Source organism: Carassius auratus, unplaced genomic scaffold (genome assembly GCF_003368295.1).
Source record: "Carassius auratus strain Wakin unplaced genomic scaffold, ASM336829v1 scaf_tig00027233, whole genome shotgun sequence".
Taxonomy (NCBI): domain Eukaryota; kingdom Metazoa; phylum Chordata; class Actinopteri; order Cypriniformes; family Cyprinidae; genus Carassius; species Carassius auratus.
This window is the reverse complement of record NW_020525576.1, coordinates 72,269-92,385: the sequence shown is the minus strand read 5'-3', so window position 1 is coordinate 92,385 and position 20,117 is coordinate 72,269. Positions and strand designations below refer to the sequence as shown.

At 35.5% G+C, this 20,117-nt stretch overlaps 2 protein-coding genes across 2 annotated transcripts in view; both read left to right on the top strand.

Annotated features, from left to right (window-relative positions):
* LOC113079157 (voltage-dependent L-type calcium channel subunit alpha-1D-like) overlaps positions 1-1,166 on the top strand; it is a 35,268-nt gene extending 34,102 nt beyond the window's left edge. The window contains exon 47 of the mRNA XM_026251361.1: positions 886-1,166. Within this exon, the coding sequence (XP_026107146.1) occupies positions 886-1,158 (273 nt within the window). The 3' untranslated portion in view covers positions 1,159-1,166. The remainder of the gene's footprint in view (positions 1-885) is intronic.
* An 11,639-nt stretch (positions 1,167-12,805) lies between these two features.
* On the top strand, positions 12,806-14,032 carry LOC113079154 (synaptophysin-like). Its single transcript, XM_026251359.1, has 3 exons — positions 12,806-13,060; positions 13,422-13,613; positions 13,714-14,032. Exons 1-3 carry the CDS (start codon positions 12,821-12,823, stop codon positions 13,996-13,998), a joined length of 717 nt encoding a protein of 238 aa, XP_026107144.1. The 5' UTR covers positions 12,806-12,820; the 3' UTR covers positions 13,999-14,032.
* Positions 14,033-20,117: the final 6,085 nt, after the last annotated feature.

The following is a 20,117-nucleotide window of genomic DNA, read 5'->3' as shown; positions in this document are numbered from 1 at the left end:
TATCATACAATAAAAATGCAAATTACAGAACATTTTCTAAAAATAAATGACCACAGATTGCAGCTATGGACTTGTCTGTCATACTACATCTCTATGTTATCCCCAGCGTTTGCTCCCATTCCCAACAACTTTATTTCATTAGTGTAAATATGCAGAACATTAATAATATAACCACTTCACATGGAATATTCTAATACCTAAAGACTTATATGTGAGATTGAATGAGAGTTTTATGAAATTCTGAATGATGTTTGTAAACAAATATAAAGATGAAATGTTTCCACACTTTGCCATCTGTCATTTTTATAATATCTGAGAATCGTGGCCATTTTAAATTATGCACTACATTATAAAGGATATGATATTATATCATATGATATATGATATAATAGGATATGATATAATATAATAATTTTATTTAAACTTATTTAGATAAATATAACTATTATATTCATATATTTTTATAAATATATGTGTATGTATGCATGTGTATATATGTATTATATATGGATTTAATGTAGTAAAATAATGGAATGTAATATATTTAATAAAATAACTGTAAAATATAAAATCGAATATAAAGTCTTAAGTGTCACATGATCCTTCAGAAACCATTTTAATATGCCAATATGATGCTCAAGAAACATTTATTTTTGTCAGTAATTAATTATTATTATAAATTATAATCTTTTGTAATATTATAAATGTCTTCACTGTCACTTTTTATCAATTTAATTCATTTCTGCTTAGTAAATATATTAAAGCCCTCAAGAAAAATAACTTACACACACCACAAACTTTTGAACAGTAACATGTATGTCATCTGAGTTTGACATGTATGGTGCCATCAGTCACTTCAGATCTTTCTCTTTTTGTCTTCCTCAGGTCTTGATCTCTGAGGGTTTGGGGTTGTATGCCAAGGACCCAAAATTTGTCGCCTTTGCCAAGCGTGAGATTGCAGATGCCTGTCACATGACCATAGATGAGATGGAAAGTGCTGCAAGTGATCTCTTGAGTCGTGGGGGCCCTGGGGAGAGCCAAGGCTTCCTGAACCACACGGACATGTGTGGTTCAGCCATATACAGTGATGAGGAGCCGATCAGGAGCCACGAGGAAGAGGAACTGGCTGATGAGATGTCTTGTGTTACATCTTTTTGAATAACAGAAAAAGGGCCAATCAGCTCATCAGTAGGTGGAGCAACAGAATCCTGACTGACCAGTCATGCTGTTCTGAGTCACAGAAAGTGAGGAAAAGAAGGTTTTGCTCTGAAATATTGTGACCAGTTCATGCTCAATATATAAAAGAGACCAGCTCCAATTTATCCTGACAACATGGCAGTTTTCAATTCTTTCTTTAAATTCAGATCTCTGAAAGGACTTGTTTTGTAAACAGCTTATCATGTTGAACATGTTTTATATATGTAAATGTGTTTTTACTCCATCATTCATGTCTATGGTTGTCTGTTTCTAAATGCCATTTACAGATGGATTCTCCTACCTAAGATATATAAACAGTATTTTAAATTATTCAAATAAATATTTTAAGAAATGTAATAATAAATAATTGAAATATGAACACTTATAATCATTGTTCAGGTTTGTCTGGCATTTTGTGTAAACAGTATATGTGTGTTTTTGTTCCAGCCTTTTTTTTTTCATGATAGGCTCCAGGATTGCTTAATCATCTTTGAACATGGTTTCAGTCTTTAAGTGGTGTTTGCTCCAATTCCAGCTTAATATTTCATTAAAACAAAACAAAACAAAAAAAGTAGGAGAAGTTGCACAGAGCTTGGCTGGAATTTCATGAACACCTTTATAAGACAGTAAAACAAAAGCAATGTCTTTTTTGGAAAAATTGTTTAATTTTCTATTTTGTTACTATTATTTAATTGGTTGGTTTCATTTTTTTAATTCCAGTTTTATACATGTGGTTGATTTTGACATATTGCTGATATGCCTAGCCCTTTAGTCGGATTCCTTCATTCCTACTGATAACAATACCAATAGGACAGACACAGCAACAGTGATCTTTTCAGAAGCAGAACACTATGTCCTATTCATGGGGCTCATACAATAAAAATGGAAATTACTGAACATTATCTAAAAATAAATGACCACAGATTGCAGCTATGGACTTGTCTGTCATACCACGTCTCTATGTTATCCCCATTCCCAACATTTTTATTTCATGAGTGTAAATATGCAGAACATTAATAATATAACCACTTCACATGGAATATTCTAATACCTAAAGACTTATATGTGAGATTGAATGAGAGTTTTATGAAATTCTGAATGATGTTTGTAAACAAATATAAAGATGAAATGTTTCCACACTTTGCCATCTGTCATTTTTATAATATCTGAGAATCGTGGCCATTTTAAGTTATGCAAAACATTATGAAGGCCCAGTGACCTAATGGAGAAGGCATCAGCCTCTGGAGCTGTGGATTGTGGCTTCAAGTCCCACCTGGGTCACTTTATATGCTATATATGTTTATTAAATGGGTGCACAAATTGTTTGAGAAAAAATTATATGCTTAATATTAAGTTTTCTCTATCAAAATGTTGAAGACGGCCAGATGTTTCTCTGACCACAACAAATGACAGAAGGAACATTTACGTAAAGGCTGTTTATGGTTATTATTCATAATACAGCAGGTATGGGCAACCCTGGTCATGGAGAGCCGATGTCCTATAGAGTTTAGCTTCAACCCTATAATCAAATACACCTGCCTGAAGCTTTCTAGTGACCTTGAAGACACTGATTAACTTGTTCAGGTGTGTTTGATTAGGGCTAGGGAGCTAAACTCTGCAGGACAGTGGCCCTCCAGGACTAAAGTTGCCCATCCCCGACCCACAGTTTACATTTTTTTCTGATATATATAAGCTATGCTGATGCATTGTATTGTTACTTCTACGCTGATTTGAGACTAGACAACTTTGCAAGCCACTGGCTTGAATTATAGTGGTGCATTGTGGGGGAGGACACTTTCTTTAGCCCAACTGGCCTTCGAGCGCAACTGTGCCACCCTTCATCCAGGATCCATCCATCTGGATCTATGAAAATTCACTGCATTATTACTTCTTTATCTATGAAAATTCACTGCATTATTACTTCTTTATCATAATTAAGCATTTCTTAGTCTCATTTACAATAGTGAGGCTAGGGATAATAAAGCACATCAGTTCTGCAATGAGAATCGTAACATACATAGACAACCTTTATTTAGTGTTTTTATTAGCAATGAGAAACATACAGCTGCAGTGCTTATGTCACTTTCTAAGACTCTAGAAAGACTCTAGAGTCTTAGAAACACACACACTGTATGTGCTGTGGATACTATTTAAATACTAAAATTATTCCATATAAAACATAATATAGTTTATATATAAATTATATTATGTATATAAATTATATATTATAATTTAATATGTAAAACATATAATGGAAATTTTAAAAATCTATTTAATTCTCACAACTGTATACAGAATATGTTAAATGCTCTTGAGGATCAACTTTTTCAATACTTTAGCTGAGATGTATGATGAAATATTTTCGTGTTTTAGCATTTCTTTTTTTAAACAGGGGTGTTTATTTTTTTACCATCTCTAAAAACAGTGTATGAGTCATCTTTTCTTTCTCATTCTAACTCTGTATGGTTTCTTCCCACAAGGAGAACATCATATTCACACCTTCCTTACTCTGTTAAAGATCTTAATAAATTAAGTTTGGGTTAACAAGATATAGTTGAAGATATGAAAATCTCTATAGGCCTGCAGCTTGCCATCTTCTTTATCCCATGCAGTGAAATCCTGAGTAAGCAACTGTCCCTCCAGAAATAGTCCTACATCATCTCATGTAACGTTAGACCGAGTTATCATAACTGTGATGTTTCTTTGGTTGTTTAAGACTCTCGTTAATAGTAAGGCTATTTCCCAAATAGCATATTGGCGTTCCACCTAACCACTGCTAAATGAAACTATCTAGTTCAGTCCCAGCACTTGACGTAGTGGATTTGGTGTTTAGTGATTCCCCCGGGAACATTGTGCATTGTCAGTTACCCATCGCACTTGGTAGTGGCGTGTACCACAGTTTGCTTTGCCCATTGCGAAACGTGATTGTTAAACAGTTTGCTGACCCGGTCACATTCAGAATTAACGGCCTCTGCAGCGCGAGCAGACTGTCATCCAAACAACTCAGAGGAAATATCAGCGCATATTTGAGAGCATCACTGAAGATAGAGCTGGTTAATGATCTTATTGCTCTATAGCGATCAGCGTCGGTCGATTCATCCTCTCTGGGCGCAACAAAAAAAAAAAAAAAAAAAACGCCTTCTCAAAGCGCGTGACGCAACTGAAGCTGTTCTGTTGATTGTCCCTCCCCCTCCGTGGGCTGTTCCGCTTCCATCACTCGCATCCCACCGAGTATATCTGTATCTCCTACCTAAGAGCAGGCGACAAACATGGATGTTGTAAATCAGGTAGGGGATTTTGGTTCAAAATGATTTTAGTATATTTTTGCCGTGTTTATAATGTACATGTTTTCCGTTTGTCTTTCAGTCAGGCATTCAGATAAAGATGCGCTTACAAATGATGGTGGAAAATAATTATAGGGAGAGGTGCCCTGCTGATGCTGTCCGTCTGTTCACCGATACCGTATTTCCAGGGGCTTTCTTTCGTGACTTGCTATATTTTCGTTTTTATATTAGTATAGTAGGCTGTAATATTTAAAACAGATCTGATGAAGGGCTAAATTTGTTAGATGTATTCGTAGAGGATTGTCATACATGCAATTATACATTTACTAAATGCATAGCCTATATATTAGTAAGATATCAAATTGTATTTTGCAATTTTACCTTTTGTTTATTGCAAAAGCCTAACATCAGTATAAAGCGAATGCACGAGGCCCTTTATCAAATGCATATGCGCTCGTAGATATGCTTTTAAAATGGCAGCTGACTTCCATTCCAATACTGTTAATGTGTGAGTTTTAGCTCCGAGCCCAGGCCCTTCTCTATTATTATTATTAGTTTTATTATATTATATAGGTAGGGATCAAGAGAGCTGTGTCTACTGAATATGACACACAATCATAAATTGGTTATTGATGCTTATATTTACAGAACATCGTATGATACACATTTTTGGCAGGTGATGCAAACTGCATTCACGTGTAGGCCAATATTATATATTGGTTTGAATATTTAAATTGCGTTAAGAGGAGATCTGAATCGTTATATTGATCGATTTATTTATTTGCATGGTGTTTAAAGGAGGACGAGCCTCACGGGCAAAGAAAATGGTTTCGTGTGAAACCGCACCTTCCTACGTCACTTTGTCCGTATAAAATCGCTATTACAGCCTGCTACAGGTCTGATGAGCAAATATTTCCCAATATCATAATAATGAAAGAAACGGTAAAAATTTTAGAGCAATATTTAATAAGTTTCCAGATTGCTAGAGAAGAACGCCATCAATTTATTTATTTATTGTTAGATTTTGGAGTTGAAAAAGGTTTGAGAAATCTCTATCACTTGCTGTTCAGCAGCTCTTGGTTTCGGATGGCGGTGATGCGCGCGCAGACAATCTGGCCATTCAAGGTCCTTGCGACTCACCTTCCCTTCCTTTTTCTACGAGGTTCAGAGATATAATTAATTGATGACTTAAAATATTGTTTTTTTTTCATCCTTTTGCTACTTTGATACAGGGTTTTTTCATTGTTTTTTCGACGATGCAGCAGCGGATCCTATGCTTAGGGTTCACTAGCACTTAAAAATAAATACAGAAGAGGCCTGTTGGTGTTATGAGTCGTCGTGGTGAAGTCACATCATCCACAACGTCTATCTATCTATCTATCTATCTATCTATCTATCTATCTATCTATCTATCTATCTATCTATCTATCTATCTATCTATCTATCTATCTGTCTGTCTGTCTGTCTGTCTGTCTGTCTGTCTGTCTGTCTGTCTGTCTGTCTGTCTGTCTGTCTGTCTATCTATCTGTCTGTCTGTCTGTCTGTCTGTCTGTCTAACAGGGGAGTAGATTACGCGGGGGACGTGTCCCCCCACTTTTAATATCATGGAAATTCGTCCCCCGCACTTTTTCGGTCAAGTTTTTCTCATAGAGGTTTTCAAGAGCTGGTGTGAATAAACATAGATTTAAACTCAAAGAGACGGGATAGTCTGTATATGATTTGATATTTAATTTAAGATGGACATCACAGAGCGAAAACACTCCTGCAGTGTGTGTTTCATTCACACTCGAAGCCGGAGGGCGCTCTCGCAGAAATTAATTTCAGGAAGATCCTAATATGGGCAAAAGCGTCCAGCTATGGCTGTATGAAAATAGTTTTTACATAGAAAAAAAGGCCAGAAACTTTCGCAAACACGAAGACATTAAACATACGATTGCAACAATATATGGTTTTTCAAGTAATCTCCTGCAGGTGATAAATAAAGGATGAACAATGCAGTACCAATTGATATAGCATTTATTACAGAATAGAAACTATTCTGCCTTATTATGTGATAAAAAAAATTGTTTGTAGTATATAAACAAATCATTATTATTTGTTATTGTCCAGCAGTTATAGATTTCTAAGCCATCTAAAAAATAGAAATTTGAGAAAAATTAAAGGTGCCTATACTATCCACTACCAGTCAAAAGTTTTTGACCAGTAAGCTTGTTAATATTTTTTAAATAAGTCTCTTCTGTTCACCAAGCCTGCATTTATTTGATCCAAAGTAAAGCAAAACAGAAAAATTGTGAAATATTTTTACGAACCTATTTAAATAAACTGTTTTCTATTTGGATATATTTCAAAATGTAATTAATTGAGATTTCAAAGCTGAATTTTAAGCATCATTACTCCAGTCACACGATCCTTCAGAAATAATTCTGATATTCTGATTTGCTTCTCAAAAAAAATAAAAATAAATAAATAAATAAACATATTATGATAATGTTGAAACCAGCGGAGTAGATTTTTTTCAGGTTTCTTTGATCAATAGAAAGTTCAGAAGAACAGCATTTAATTTGAAATCGAAATCTTTTGAAAAATTATTACTTTATCATCACTTTTGATCAATTCAAAGTGAAGTGATGTGACATACAGCCAAGTATGGTGACCCATACTCAGAATTCGTTCTCTGCATTTAACCCATCCGAAGTGCACACACAGTGAACACACACCCGGAGTAGTGGTCAGCATTAATGCTGTGGTGCCCGGGGAGCAGAGGTGTTGCTGGCCTGAGACTTGAACCCACAAAAGAGTCCTTGCTAAATATATAAGTGTTCATTTCTATAATTATTTTTTTCCAAAAAACAAAAATTATATATTGACTCTAAGCTTTTGAATGATATAGGGTATTATGTTGCAAAAGCTTTTTATTTCACATAAATGCTGATCTTTGGATCCTTATATTTATCAAATAATACTGAAAAAAAAAGTGTTTTAAAAAAATGATGTTTTAAATATTGATAATCAGCAAATCAGCATATTGTGATTTCTGAAGGATGTGACACTGAAGACTGGAGTAAAAATGCTGAAAATACAACTTTGAACACACAAATAAATTACATTTTAAAATATATTCAAATAGGGAAAAAAGTTATTTTAAATATAAAAATATTTCACAATATTACGGTTCTTGCTGTACTCTGGATCAAATAAATGCATGCTTGGTGAGCAGAAGAGACTTCTTTAAAAACAAAATATCTTACAGTTCAAAAACTGTTGATTGGTAGGCTATATAGATTACAGAAATGTTATATATATATATATATATATATATATATATATATATATATATATATATATATATAATTTTTGTCCCCCTCACTTCTGAAAAGATGGCTACGCCCCTGCTGTTAACGTTTTTTTCGATTTTGTTCTTTTGATAGTTGGTTGCCGGTGGGCAGTTCAGGGTGCTGAAAGTCCCATTGGGCTTCATCAAAGTCTTACAATGGGTAAGTTTTTATGTGTGTGTGTGTGTGTGTGTGTGTGTGTGCTGTATAAAATGGTGTCTAAAGAGGTCTAAAGGGACCATGGCATTGCTAAAAAGAACGTTATGTTGTGTATTTGGTGTAATGCTATTTTGTTTAGGCTGTTTAAGGTTCTAAAAATATATTATTTTCCACATAATGTACATTATTGTTGCTCCTCTATGCCCTGCCTTTCTGCGTCGATTTTTACAAAGCTCATCGTTCTGAAAAGCAAGATTTACATCATTGGCCAGCTATCTAGTGCATTTTGATTGGCTGAATACCTCAAGCGTGTGACGGAAATCTTACACTCCTTAACATCAGCATTGCCAAGTCCTCGGTTTTCCAGCAGAATTGGGCTACTTTAACACTTTTGCCACAGGTTGTTTTTCATGTCCACGGGTTGAAGCGACCCCAATAATGTGATATTTACCCCCCGGAATGCGGTTTGGCTAGTTTTGCGCTATAGTTTTGGGCAGCCTGCTTAGCATACTGTGATGCCCGGTGTCCTGGTGTGATAAGACAAAAACAATAAAATTCGACCAAGGTGTGTCCGGTGGGCAACCACATGTGACGAACCCATGCTGGACTCTGCTTTGTCCATGGTGAAAGCCGATCCAGTGATTCACAGTGCGAAGTTACTGTATTTCCTCAGCGACCAGCACAGATCAGCTTTACAAAGTGTATATTGTCCTCTTTTGGAAGGCCAAACAAAGGAGTTTCACTTTCACAATGAAATACACAGCATTTCTACAATGGCGGCGTCGCCAACAGCAATACTAAAGTGAGAATCAAATGTTACGCATTCTTTCTTTGAGTGAACATTTGGACGGTGTAATGCAAATCTTCCCACATCCTGACGTAGACATGTGGGGGCATGGTAGAATGAGTCGTTTTAGGTAGGAGTGGTTGACTCTTAACTTTTAAATATAAATAATATAAATAATATTTCTTTGGATCTGAGACTTTAGTCTTTGTAACTTTACAGATCTTCTTTATGCACCAAGAGCTTGTAACACTCCAAAGAAAAAGGAAAATTTTAAACTGCATCATATGACCCCTTAAAGCATAGATGTCCCCAGCATGATGTTCTCCACATAAAATTGAGTATTTCTCATGCTCTCAATGCTTTCTGTTACCAAAGGAATGAATTGAGAACGCCTATTCTGCACCATGGAATATACGCATCATATACACCATGAATGCACCTTACCTAGGAGAACACGCACAATTGCAGAGTATTAATGCCATCTATTGGTCACACAGTGCTTCTTCACTTTGTACATAGTGGAAAATGGCATAAGAAAACAGGCTACATATTAGTAAAATGCAAGGGCATATTTGCATCCTGTCTGCATGATTCTATTTGCACAAGGCTTTTATAATTCTCCAAATTGCCGTTTCTGTGTATAATAAACTCACTAAAGCTTTGATGAATTTGCTCAGTTTAATTGATTTACTGAATCACAAAACTCAGTTTAGGATTAGACACAAACTTGGGCTTGGTAATGTGAGCTGATTTGATTTGATTTATTTGGTCTGTCTTGTGTGGTGTTTTTTTGTTGTTGTAGCTTGTGTGGCCTGACTAATTGTTTAATAGTCTCGCTTGGACCTTGTCTGGTCTGGTGGTTAGGCTATGTGATTGTTTTTTTCTAACATAGTTTGTTTAGGCCTTTTTGTTTGTACAATAACTACATTAGTATGTATTTCTATGGTCCGTCAGTCTTTGGTTTATCGTCTTTGTTGAGATATTTTTGTTCTCTTGACCTCATTTGATTTATTTGGTTTGCCTACGTTTAGGATGGTTTACTCTGGCTTGATGTGTGTCTATTGTTTTGGTCTCCTGCGATGTTCCCTGGGTTCATAACACAGCCCCAGCTCAGCAATATGACAGATGGCAGAGTATCTCAGTGAAATTTAATAGCTTCATTCACCATTCAGTCCTTCACCAGTCATAAGTCCATAAGTAATCTCTATGAATCTAAATCCTAAAAGCAAAAATAATGTGCTTATTTCCATGTCAGGATGTTGGTGTCACATGGTGTAAGATGCTTTCATTTGGTTCTAGCAATGGAAAGTTTGTGGGCCTGATAACTGAATGCATGAACTGATAAAATGTATAACTTGAATGCTTTTGAACACTTCCCAGATGCATAAATATAAACCTTTTTTCCAGGTGTTTGCCATCTTTGCATTCTCCACATGTGGGAGCTATTCCGGCTCCTTCAGGATGAGCGTGGAGTGCAGAAACAGATCAGACAGTAACCTGAAAATAGATGTGGAGTTTGAGTATCCCTTCAGGTAGAACTGTCTTTTTAGACTTGTGTGGCCATATTGAAGTTGTGCTTGTTCATCAGTATGCATTTACTTTTTCAAGAACAGCTTTTAATGCGGTAAGGAAGAGTGTGGGAAAAGCCCCCCCCCCCCCCCCCAAATTGTTTTTTTCCAAAGTAACCACTAGATAAAGTCAAGTTAGATTTTTTTCCATACTGTAGACTATGTTGACAAGAGTGATAGAGAAGTATTCTCCATGAAGCTTACACTGGTGATGTACCTGAGAGAGAAAATATTCACATTAAGTGATTTGATTTTCAGCTGTAAGAAAATAAAGTGTTGTTAAATAAACTTGTTTTGTACAACATCACAGTTGCAGTGGGTATAGAAAAGAATCACCCCCTTAAAATAATCAAATTTCTTTGCTTTGCAGCTTGAAATGAGTTGTTTTAGTCTGTTGGGATATGTCTCTACTAACTTTGTACATCTAGACTTTGCTATATTTGTCCACTCTTCTTTGCAGAACTGCTCAAGTTCAGTTCAATTTGATGGTGACGGTTTGTGGACTGCAGTCTTCAAGTCATTCCACAGATTTTCAATGGGGTTTAAATTTGGGCTTTGACTGGGTCATGCAAAGACATTTACCTTTTTCTCCTTCAGCCACTGTGTGGTCAGTTTTTCTGTGTGTTTTGGGTCAATGTCATGTTGGAAGGTAAACCTTCTTCCCATGGACAAGCAGCAGATTTTTCTCAAGAATTTGGTAGTATTTTACCCCATTTTTCCTTCTATCCTGACAAGTTCTCCAGTCCCTGCTGCAGAGAAACACCCTCATAACAGGACATTACCACCTCCATGATTTACTGTAGTAATTCTGATATTTGGATGGTGAGCTGTATTGTATTTCCACCTGACATATCATTTGTTGTTGAGGCCAAATAATTCATCGTGTATTTTGGCAAAGCTCAGTCGTGACTGCTTTTGGCCTTTTTTGAGGAGTGTTTTTTTACTTGCAACCCTCCCATACAAGCCACATACGTAAAGAATTTGTGATATTGTTGTCACATGCACACAATGACCACTCTTTATCATCAATTCTTGCAACTGGTTCAGAGTTGCTATATGCCTCTTGGTAGTCTCTCTGATCAGTTTTCTCCTGGCTCTTTCATCCAGTTTGGAGTGACGGCCTGATCCAGAGAGGGTCATACCAAATACTGTACCTTCCACTTCTTAATAATAGACTTCACTGTGCTTCTAGACATTGATAAACCCATAAAAAATTTTTTATCCATCTCCTGACTTGTGCCTGTCCACAACTTTATCCCGGAGATCTTTTGACAGTGCCTTGCCACCCATAGTTGAATGTTTGCTTCAGTTGCTCTACCAAAAACTGAAATGCTCCAGGAGAGCTCTTTTCATGCTGAGCTATTTAAAATGACCACAGCTCATCACAGCTGAAAGTCAAATGGCTTTGTTTGCCATTGAGAAGGTGATGAGCTACACCTGTCATTTTTAGGAGGGGTGATCCTTTTTCCAACTCAGTGATACTGTTTTTTTATTTTTAATGTATTTATTTTCTGACATGTTGCTGTTATGTCTTTCAATTGGAAAATAAGTTGCACTGATTAAATACAGCTTGATAAAAACAAAAACTCTGCCTTCATTTCAGGCTGTACAGCAACAAAATGTGATTATTTTAAAGGGTGGTGATTCTTTTCTATAACCACTGTATATATGATATGAGAATAGTAAGGACTGTAGATAGGGAGTATGTGTTAAGAAAAATATTATTATATTTTCAGAATTGCATATATATACATATGTTGGCATTACCTAGTTTACGGGGTACTTTGTTTTTCCACCATATGTATTTTAACTAGTTGTTTGAATAAATTGAACAGATAACAATATATTTTTTAAATAGGCTATTATAATTTTGTAATTAATAATTATTGATTATATTCATAAAGTTATGCTAAAACTGCTTGTACTCTGATTTTTCTGTAAATGTATCAAACAAATTGCTTTTTCAAACTTGGGGGCATTTCACCCCACCTGAGGGGCAAAACGCTCCCTTGGGACGAATTAAATTTTTGTTAAAAACTGAATAAAGTGAAAACTCTGGACATTTTTCATACTTGATTTCTAATTCATGTCATTTTCACTAAAACTATGATAACTATTCTGGACACATTTAACTTTTGGTAAGGGGGCGTTTCCCCCCACTCTTCCCTACAGACCCTCTGGTGTATTACTTGGCAGGGTTTTCAAATGATCAAATGCCCCCTCACTATATTGTTATTATTATTAAAATATATCACATTTTTCTTGGTACCCTGTGTGAAAAAAGGGTCTTCTCAGTGTGAAAACTGATTTAGTAAATTTTAGTTCTTCGGGGCGATTGTTTGCGATCCCAGGTACACTAAATATGTAGTTTCTCCTTTTCCTTTTGGTTCATAATCCAAGCTAACTGTTTCTCTAGCCCCCTGAGATGTGGTATAATCACTCTTAATTAGGTTAAGTTGTAAATGTGCTTAGATGTCCAACGTTTAAGGTGTTATGGTTCTCTCAGTAACCCTGTTCCCCTGTATCTCCTCCAGGCTTCATCAAGTGTATTTTGATGCCCCCGCTTGCAAGAATGGCCAAACCGACCGTTTCTTCCTGGTTGGGGATTACTCATCCTCTGCAGAGTTCTTTGTCACCATAGGCGTTTTTGCATTCCTGTATTCCATGGCAGCTCTCAGCGTCTATGTCTTTGCCTTTGAGAAGTACCGTGAGAACAATAAAGGACCACTGATTGTGAGTTTTTTGACATATTAAGAGAGTGAACATGTACAGTATTTTCAAATATTATCAAAATGATTGCTTCCATACTATAATTAGACTTAGCATTTCCTTCACTGTTCTGTTCTATTCTAAAAATCTTCAAGAAATGGTTATGTCCTTGATATGGACCACTTTGTTGTTTTCTCTTGGATCTAATTGGCCCCTGGTCACTATGAACTAATAAGAAAGATAATTAGCATGGGTTTTTTGTAATGACATGAGGGTAATTAAATAAATATTGATTTTGGTTATTACACACTGTAGCAGCTCAGTGTTTCATACAACACAAGCCTATATATTTACATATAATTCTAAATAAATGATGTCTTTGCAGGATTTTGGTGTGACGTGTGTATTCACCTTCATGTGGCTGGTGAGCTCGGCAGCATGGGCGAAGGGTTTGTCTGATGTCAAGACAGCTACAGACCCAGAGGAGGTTAAAGAACTTATCCCCGCTTGTGAACAGGAAGGCAACCACTGCCGTGAAGTTCACGACCCCGTCATGTCTGGTCTTAACACTTCTGTGGTGAGTCATTTCTCCTTGGCCATACAGGAACTGTCTCTTGAGATTAGAACAAATTTTTAAATTGAATTAACTTCATTTATGTGATTTTTTTTCTCTCAAGGTCTTTGGCTTCCTCAACCTGATTTTGTGGACAGGTAACCTGTGGTTTGTATTCAAGGAGACTGGGATCATCGCACCATTTATGCGTCAGCAGCCTGCCCAGGAGAAGCAGCCCGCCCCTGATTCCTTCGCCCAGGGAGGTTATGAGCAGCGGGACCCATACGCTGGCTCCCAGGGTGGCTACCAGCCCGATTACAGCCAGCAAGGTTACAATCAGGGTGGAGACTACGTTCAGGGCGGATATGAACAGCAGGGGGCACCCACCTCCTTTTCCAACCAGATGTGAGCGCTGGAATATCTGAGGAAGCGGGAGATTGCAGGTGAGTGGAGATGTGATGATGCTTTGATATTGATGGTTTAGTACTGGCCGATATTGGATATTTAATCGTGCCTGACCCCCCTTTTTTGCTTTAAGATCGCTTTTAGCTTGCCTAAAGTTAATCTTTAAACACACAAATAATTTGTTTCATTGTTAAATTAAAAATAAGTCTTAAAATTAAATACTTCTTTTTTATACTGTATATTATAATGTTGTGATCACTTTCCAGATTTGACTATTTAATTTCCTATTTATTTACATAAAATAGTATATCACTTATCGGTTATTGGCCAGGATTTTAATATCAGCATAATCTCAAAAATTTGTATCTCTGTCTCTCCGCAGAAAGAAGTTGATCATGTGACTCTAGCAGTGTGGTGCCTGAACCCTACCCACAACCCCACACTTCTTCCTGTTTGTGCGTCTGTGCTTACGTCTGTGAAAGATAAGAGGGAAGGGGACAGGGTCTAATCTCAAATCACATATAGATGGAAGGGGGATAGAGAGGAGGGATTTTAATGTGCTGTTTATTATTGTGATATATACAAATTAAAAAAAGTCAGATCAGATTTCAAAACACTTGAATACTGTACCAAAATATGAAAAAGAATATGGATATGAATGAATTTTGAGTTAATGATGTTGACAATAGTAATGCTAAACTTGAGAGAATGTATTTGTCTGTGATGTATAGATATCATTATATATATATATATATATATATATATATATATATATATATATATATATATATATATATATATATATATCCTAAAGATATGAATGGGATTATTCCACTGTGGACTAGTCAAATTTAGAGACCCTAAACAAATATAATAATAATTATAATAATAATATGGGAAAAAATTCACAAAGCCCAAAATAATTTGTTCCTTGGAAATGTTTACCTCTGGTTGGTCAAGGTTTGGTAGAGTTTGTTCCATTTCTATGTTGACGTCTTTGGTTTGGTATTTAGTTGTTTTTAATCGATGGGGGGCATCCAGGGCTACCATGGGTATAGAATCATTCCCAAACTCATGGAGGGACAACATTATTTCAACCAGCAAGCAAAATGGTCAAGTATATCTTAAAGCATTTCACACTTCCTGACTTAAAATGTTGACTTTGTTTAGTTCTCTCTCTCAAATCTTTGTCTTTTGAAAAGCACATGCGTTCTCAGTGCAGAAATTGCATGGTTGTTTATGACACAATGCCTCTGAGTGCTGTGTTGATGTAGTGTTGTTTAAGTTAGAGGATGCTAAAAAGAGATATATGAATATATATAAATATATATGGACTGGGGTCCTGTGTGTGGAGATGTCAGTAATGTAGATATACGTGCCAGTTTCAAATTCATCAATATTTTTAATTTTCCCTCTCTCAAAAGCATATACAATATTACAGGATTTAAGCCTGTGATATCGAGTTATATTTTCAGATGTAAATGTAAAAATATATATAAAGTACCTGCACATTCTTTAATGGATATCATGAACTGCTGTAGTGTGAACTTTCAATGATTTGCATCAAAACATCACCTGAATGCCAGTTAAGATTATTTTTCTGATTGATCAATCATTCACAATGCAGGTGATCAAAAATATCTGGTGTAAATGATAGCTTGACCTCTCGGCCGGAATCAAGGGGGTCATTTAAATGAGCTATGAATTTCATATTTATCATTCGAACCGTGTTAATGGCAGGTAATAAAGTCAATTTAGTCAATGATGCAATAAAGTCTTTAAAGTTATTGTTTTGTATAGTATTCAAACAGTTTATATTAAAGTCTAGCACTTTCAGATGCAAGGATGCTGAGTAAACATCTTATTAATCTAGTAAATGCACCAGATTAGTTTTTGCCCTGAGTTGATCATCGTTTCTTTTAGGGCTGATGCTTCAGACGTTGTTATGGTGAGATCCTTTATATTATTGCATGATCAGATGCTCATAATGCAAGCTTACCCAGACTTATAACTATCTACAATTTTTCAGACTCTTTAATTTGCCTGCGATTTTGAGGTAAACCAGGTTTTGCTTTTGGGTAGAAGGCCGTTAGCCTACTAAATGTATTAGCGTGTCTCTCCCTCCCTCATTTTTTCTCTCTTTCTCTTCCATTCTCTGCTCTGGCCCACTCTTCTCTTCCTCCAAATGAATATGCTACTCAACTTCTCCGTTGTTAGTGGTGTTTGATATGTCTTGTGAAACTCTCGATGCCTTTGGGTTGTGCTGTATTTAATGTGTATAATATATTCTTAGCGTTTATGAAGATATTGATGAAAATGGCCATGCTGAAAATGACCATGCTGAAAACTCAATCACCAAAATTATCCAGAAATTCTGTTTTATTGTTCTATGGAATCCATGAATGAAAAATTCAATAAAGAATAAGTTATCCTGTTGAAAGAAAGTTTTGTTGTTGTTGCTTCTATTGTTTAATAATTACCATAAAAAAGAATGTTTTCTATTTTATAGAAAAAAAAAAAACATTTCATTCTTGAAACAAAAATCACATATACTTATATATAACTATCAAAATGAAAGAGAATCTGTAATATCTTGTTTTACTCACAGGATTTGTTGTAAAATGTTAAATTTTTTTTTTTTCTTTTTTTTTGTCTTCTCTAGTGGTTGAGAGAACACTTATTGTCACTTAATAGTTCTGCGTATCAAAACCAACCCAATTGCTAATCAAAATTAGTTGTGTTCCCACACCAGGATAACATATTTATTAGACTTATCTGTATTTTTTTAGACAGTTACCAATCAATTTTTTTCAGCATCAACAAAAGCCATTGCTTCAAAGCTGGGTCAGACAGTGACCTGATATATTTTTTTTTTTTACATTCCTCATTTATGCATTTACACAAAATTGCATAATGTAAATAGCCAATAATAAAAAATAAATAAAGGGTGAAGCTGCAATATTATCACACTATTTTTATTATTATTGCTCTTTATATTGTAATAATGATCATTAATGTAGATACAAAGAATACCTTTTTTTTTTTTTTGAGGGGGAAAGATAGGCCTATTCATTATACCGAGGTCCTTGTTGATCAAGGAACATGTTGTACTTGGTGAAATCACGATCGCCGTAGTCTGGTCGAAGTTTTGGTAAGAGAATTTAGGAGAAATGTCTCCCTCTAGTGTTTAGTGCAAGAAGAAAATATCGTCTATTTGTTAGAATTTTCAAAACTTTTTGTAAACAGTAGTGTAGTAGGCTAAAATACAGCATGACATTCGTGCACTATTAAGCCAATAAATCCAACGATATAGTGATTTTAAATAATTTTTAGAACTTTTATGAATTTTATAAGAGTCACAGAAATACATTCCAGTTAAATGCATGCTACCGTCTACAGACTAATTACAGTGTAGGCTATGGTTTTGCCGCGGGGGACTTGAGACAGAATCAGACGACCGTTTCTCACGAAACACCCCTTTGGTTACAAATATATCATGATTAGAAATAAACTAATACACCATGCTAGGGGGTTTCCACATGAATTGTACATTTTAATTACTTTTTAAATATGTAGATTTAAGAGGCAATTATCAAAGCCCATTTCTGTCATTAAACATAGCCTATATGTTATTAATTTATGATATATAATAGACTTCGATGCATGTTTTAATTATTTTATTTAAGAGATTTTATTTAAGAGGTACAATTTAAATATATTACATCAATTATTTAATAAAGAGGCGGTTTACAACAACTATGAAAAGGCTTTATAACAGCCGGTTGAAGTGAGCAGTGTGCGTGGGGAGGCGTCTGTGTGAAAATGAGCAGCGCGCGATGTGTGTCGCCTACTCTCATATTTTACACTGTGAAGCGCGTGAGTCGAGCACTACACACTGGATGTACCTGCTAAAGAAACACCTTTCAATGCGCACAGGGCGGAAAATGGGACTCCGTTTCCAACTTTTAATCTAACAGGAGTATTGTTGCAGAGTCTGGATCGTTGACATGGCAGTAGACGGTAATTATATTATTTTTATTTTATTCATAAAGATGATCGTAGTAGTTAGTAGCTACGTTGCAAGCTTGAGATGATTCAATGTATCTCTTTTTAATTTCAGGTCAATTTCGAATATATCATATAATTTTAATTAAATATTTATGTTGAAATTACACTAGGCGGTTTCTAGCATTATTTAAGCATATTAAATATTGTTTTCAGTTAAAGACATATCTGCTCAGGATAAAACAGCATTGTACACATTGTTGGTTTTAAACAATCAAGTATGGTTATAGTCTGCTAATTAATGTGTGTATGATGGCTCATTATTTTTTGGGCTTCAGTGTGTACAGGGTCACAGCCTTTTATTTTGAATCAGTTCAACTGAATTTTAATGGAGTCATTTGCTGTTAATGAATCTACAGAACTTACAAACAAACAAAAAGTCAAACCCTAATAAGCAAGCAGTAATCTTTTTCATTTCTCTGTCTCTCGAGCATAAAGTGCTAAAATACTGGTTTATTGATATTTTGTGAAGTCTGTGTAGAATTACCCTGTATGTTTCTTTGAAAATTTTGTGATTTTCTTTGTGTAAAATGAAAGATGTTGACATGACTTGTAATCGTGGCTTCTCATTGACAAAACCCAGCACACCATTCCTCGTCTCAACATGTCCTTCAAAACCTCAAAAGAAAGCTTTGTCTTTTTCCTTTTCCTTCACACATTCAGACCTAGAACTGTATGAAATTACAGAACACAATACATCTATCTTTAATCTCTGTAGTTTTCTAGTGAACCAGTTACCTGTTGAGCGGTTTGTGTGCTACACCACTTTAATGAAGGCTTGCATATTCATTTTCGCATTCCTCAGCATAGATAATGAGGCCAAACAGATCTGAAGCAGCTACAGCTTCACATTTCTCTATCTTTCAGTCTGTAGCTCATTACTCCACCCACAGATGTTGTGTTTCTATCCCTTCCCAAAGTTCAAACCCCTCATGCTGGTCAGAAATCTCTGGCACACTTGCTTGGTTTCTCACAAGAGACCACATCATTAGTTCACTCCAGTGAGTGCAGCAGGTGAGAAAAAAAACCTGGTCTGGATTTAATTATGTGCTTCAGGGAATGAAGAGCTGTCGTGGATGATGGATCTCTAGATATAAAATAGATTTAGATTATTTATTTTTATTGACACATGCAATGAAATGGGTCACATGTGCTTGACCATGGCTGGCTGTAACCATATAAACAAAACATTCAAATGTAGTAGTTTAAAGTAATAGTAAAACCATATACAAATTGTTTTTCCATTCAAATGAATCAGAATGACATTGAATATTCTTCAACATTGATATGTTTCTAAAACAAAGCTACTGTATTACATTATGGTACTATTTGTCCGTGTACTTTTAATAAATACTATTATTCAGCAAGGAAAATCAGTATTGTCATCACAGGAGTAAATTATATTTAAATCGAAAACAGTTCATAGGAATTATATGCTCTTGGAATTACTCCGTTTATTTTTAAATTGTAATATTTCACAATATAAAATAAAAAATATTTCACATCTTATTACAAATATTACTGTTTTACTGTATTTCTATTCAAATAGATGCAGCCTTGAGCATAAAAACTCACAACCCTGAAACTTCTGAACACAAATGTTTCCATTTCCCATTTAGTAGGTCAAAAATACATTTTCAGGAGTATATACTGTTTCTAGATTTAGGAGCACATCGTTTTGTGCACAAATAAATAGAAAATAAGGACAGCATCTGTCCAGGACTAACAGGCCTTGACGTGTTTTCACCCTCCAGCCACAGTAGTGCCACATCTCTCTAATGTCTGCTTCAGAGGCACTGTGATGAAAGACTATGTTCATCTATGACTCCATCCCAAATGCATTCATACAGGCAGGCATCCCCCATGCACTCTTGATGAGGACGGCCTTTGTAGCCGCCTGTGAGGCTGTAGGGAACGAGAACAAAAAACATCCCTTGTATTTCATTCACCTTCCAACACACACAACCTTATAGTCTGTCCCTCTCATCAACTCTTGCTTATGTGCACACACATTAACACTCATTTGGAGATATAATACCATCACACACTGACATGCAC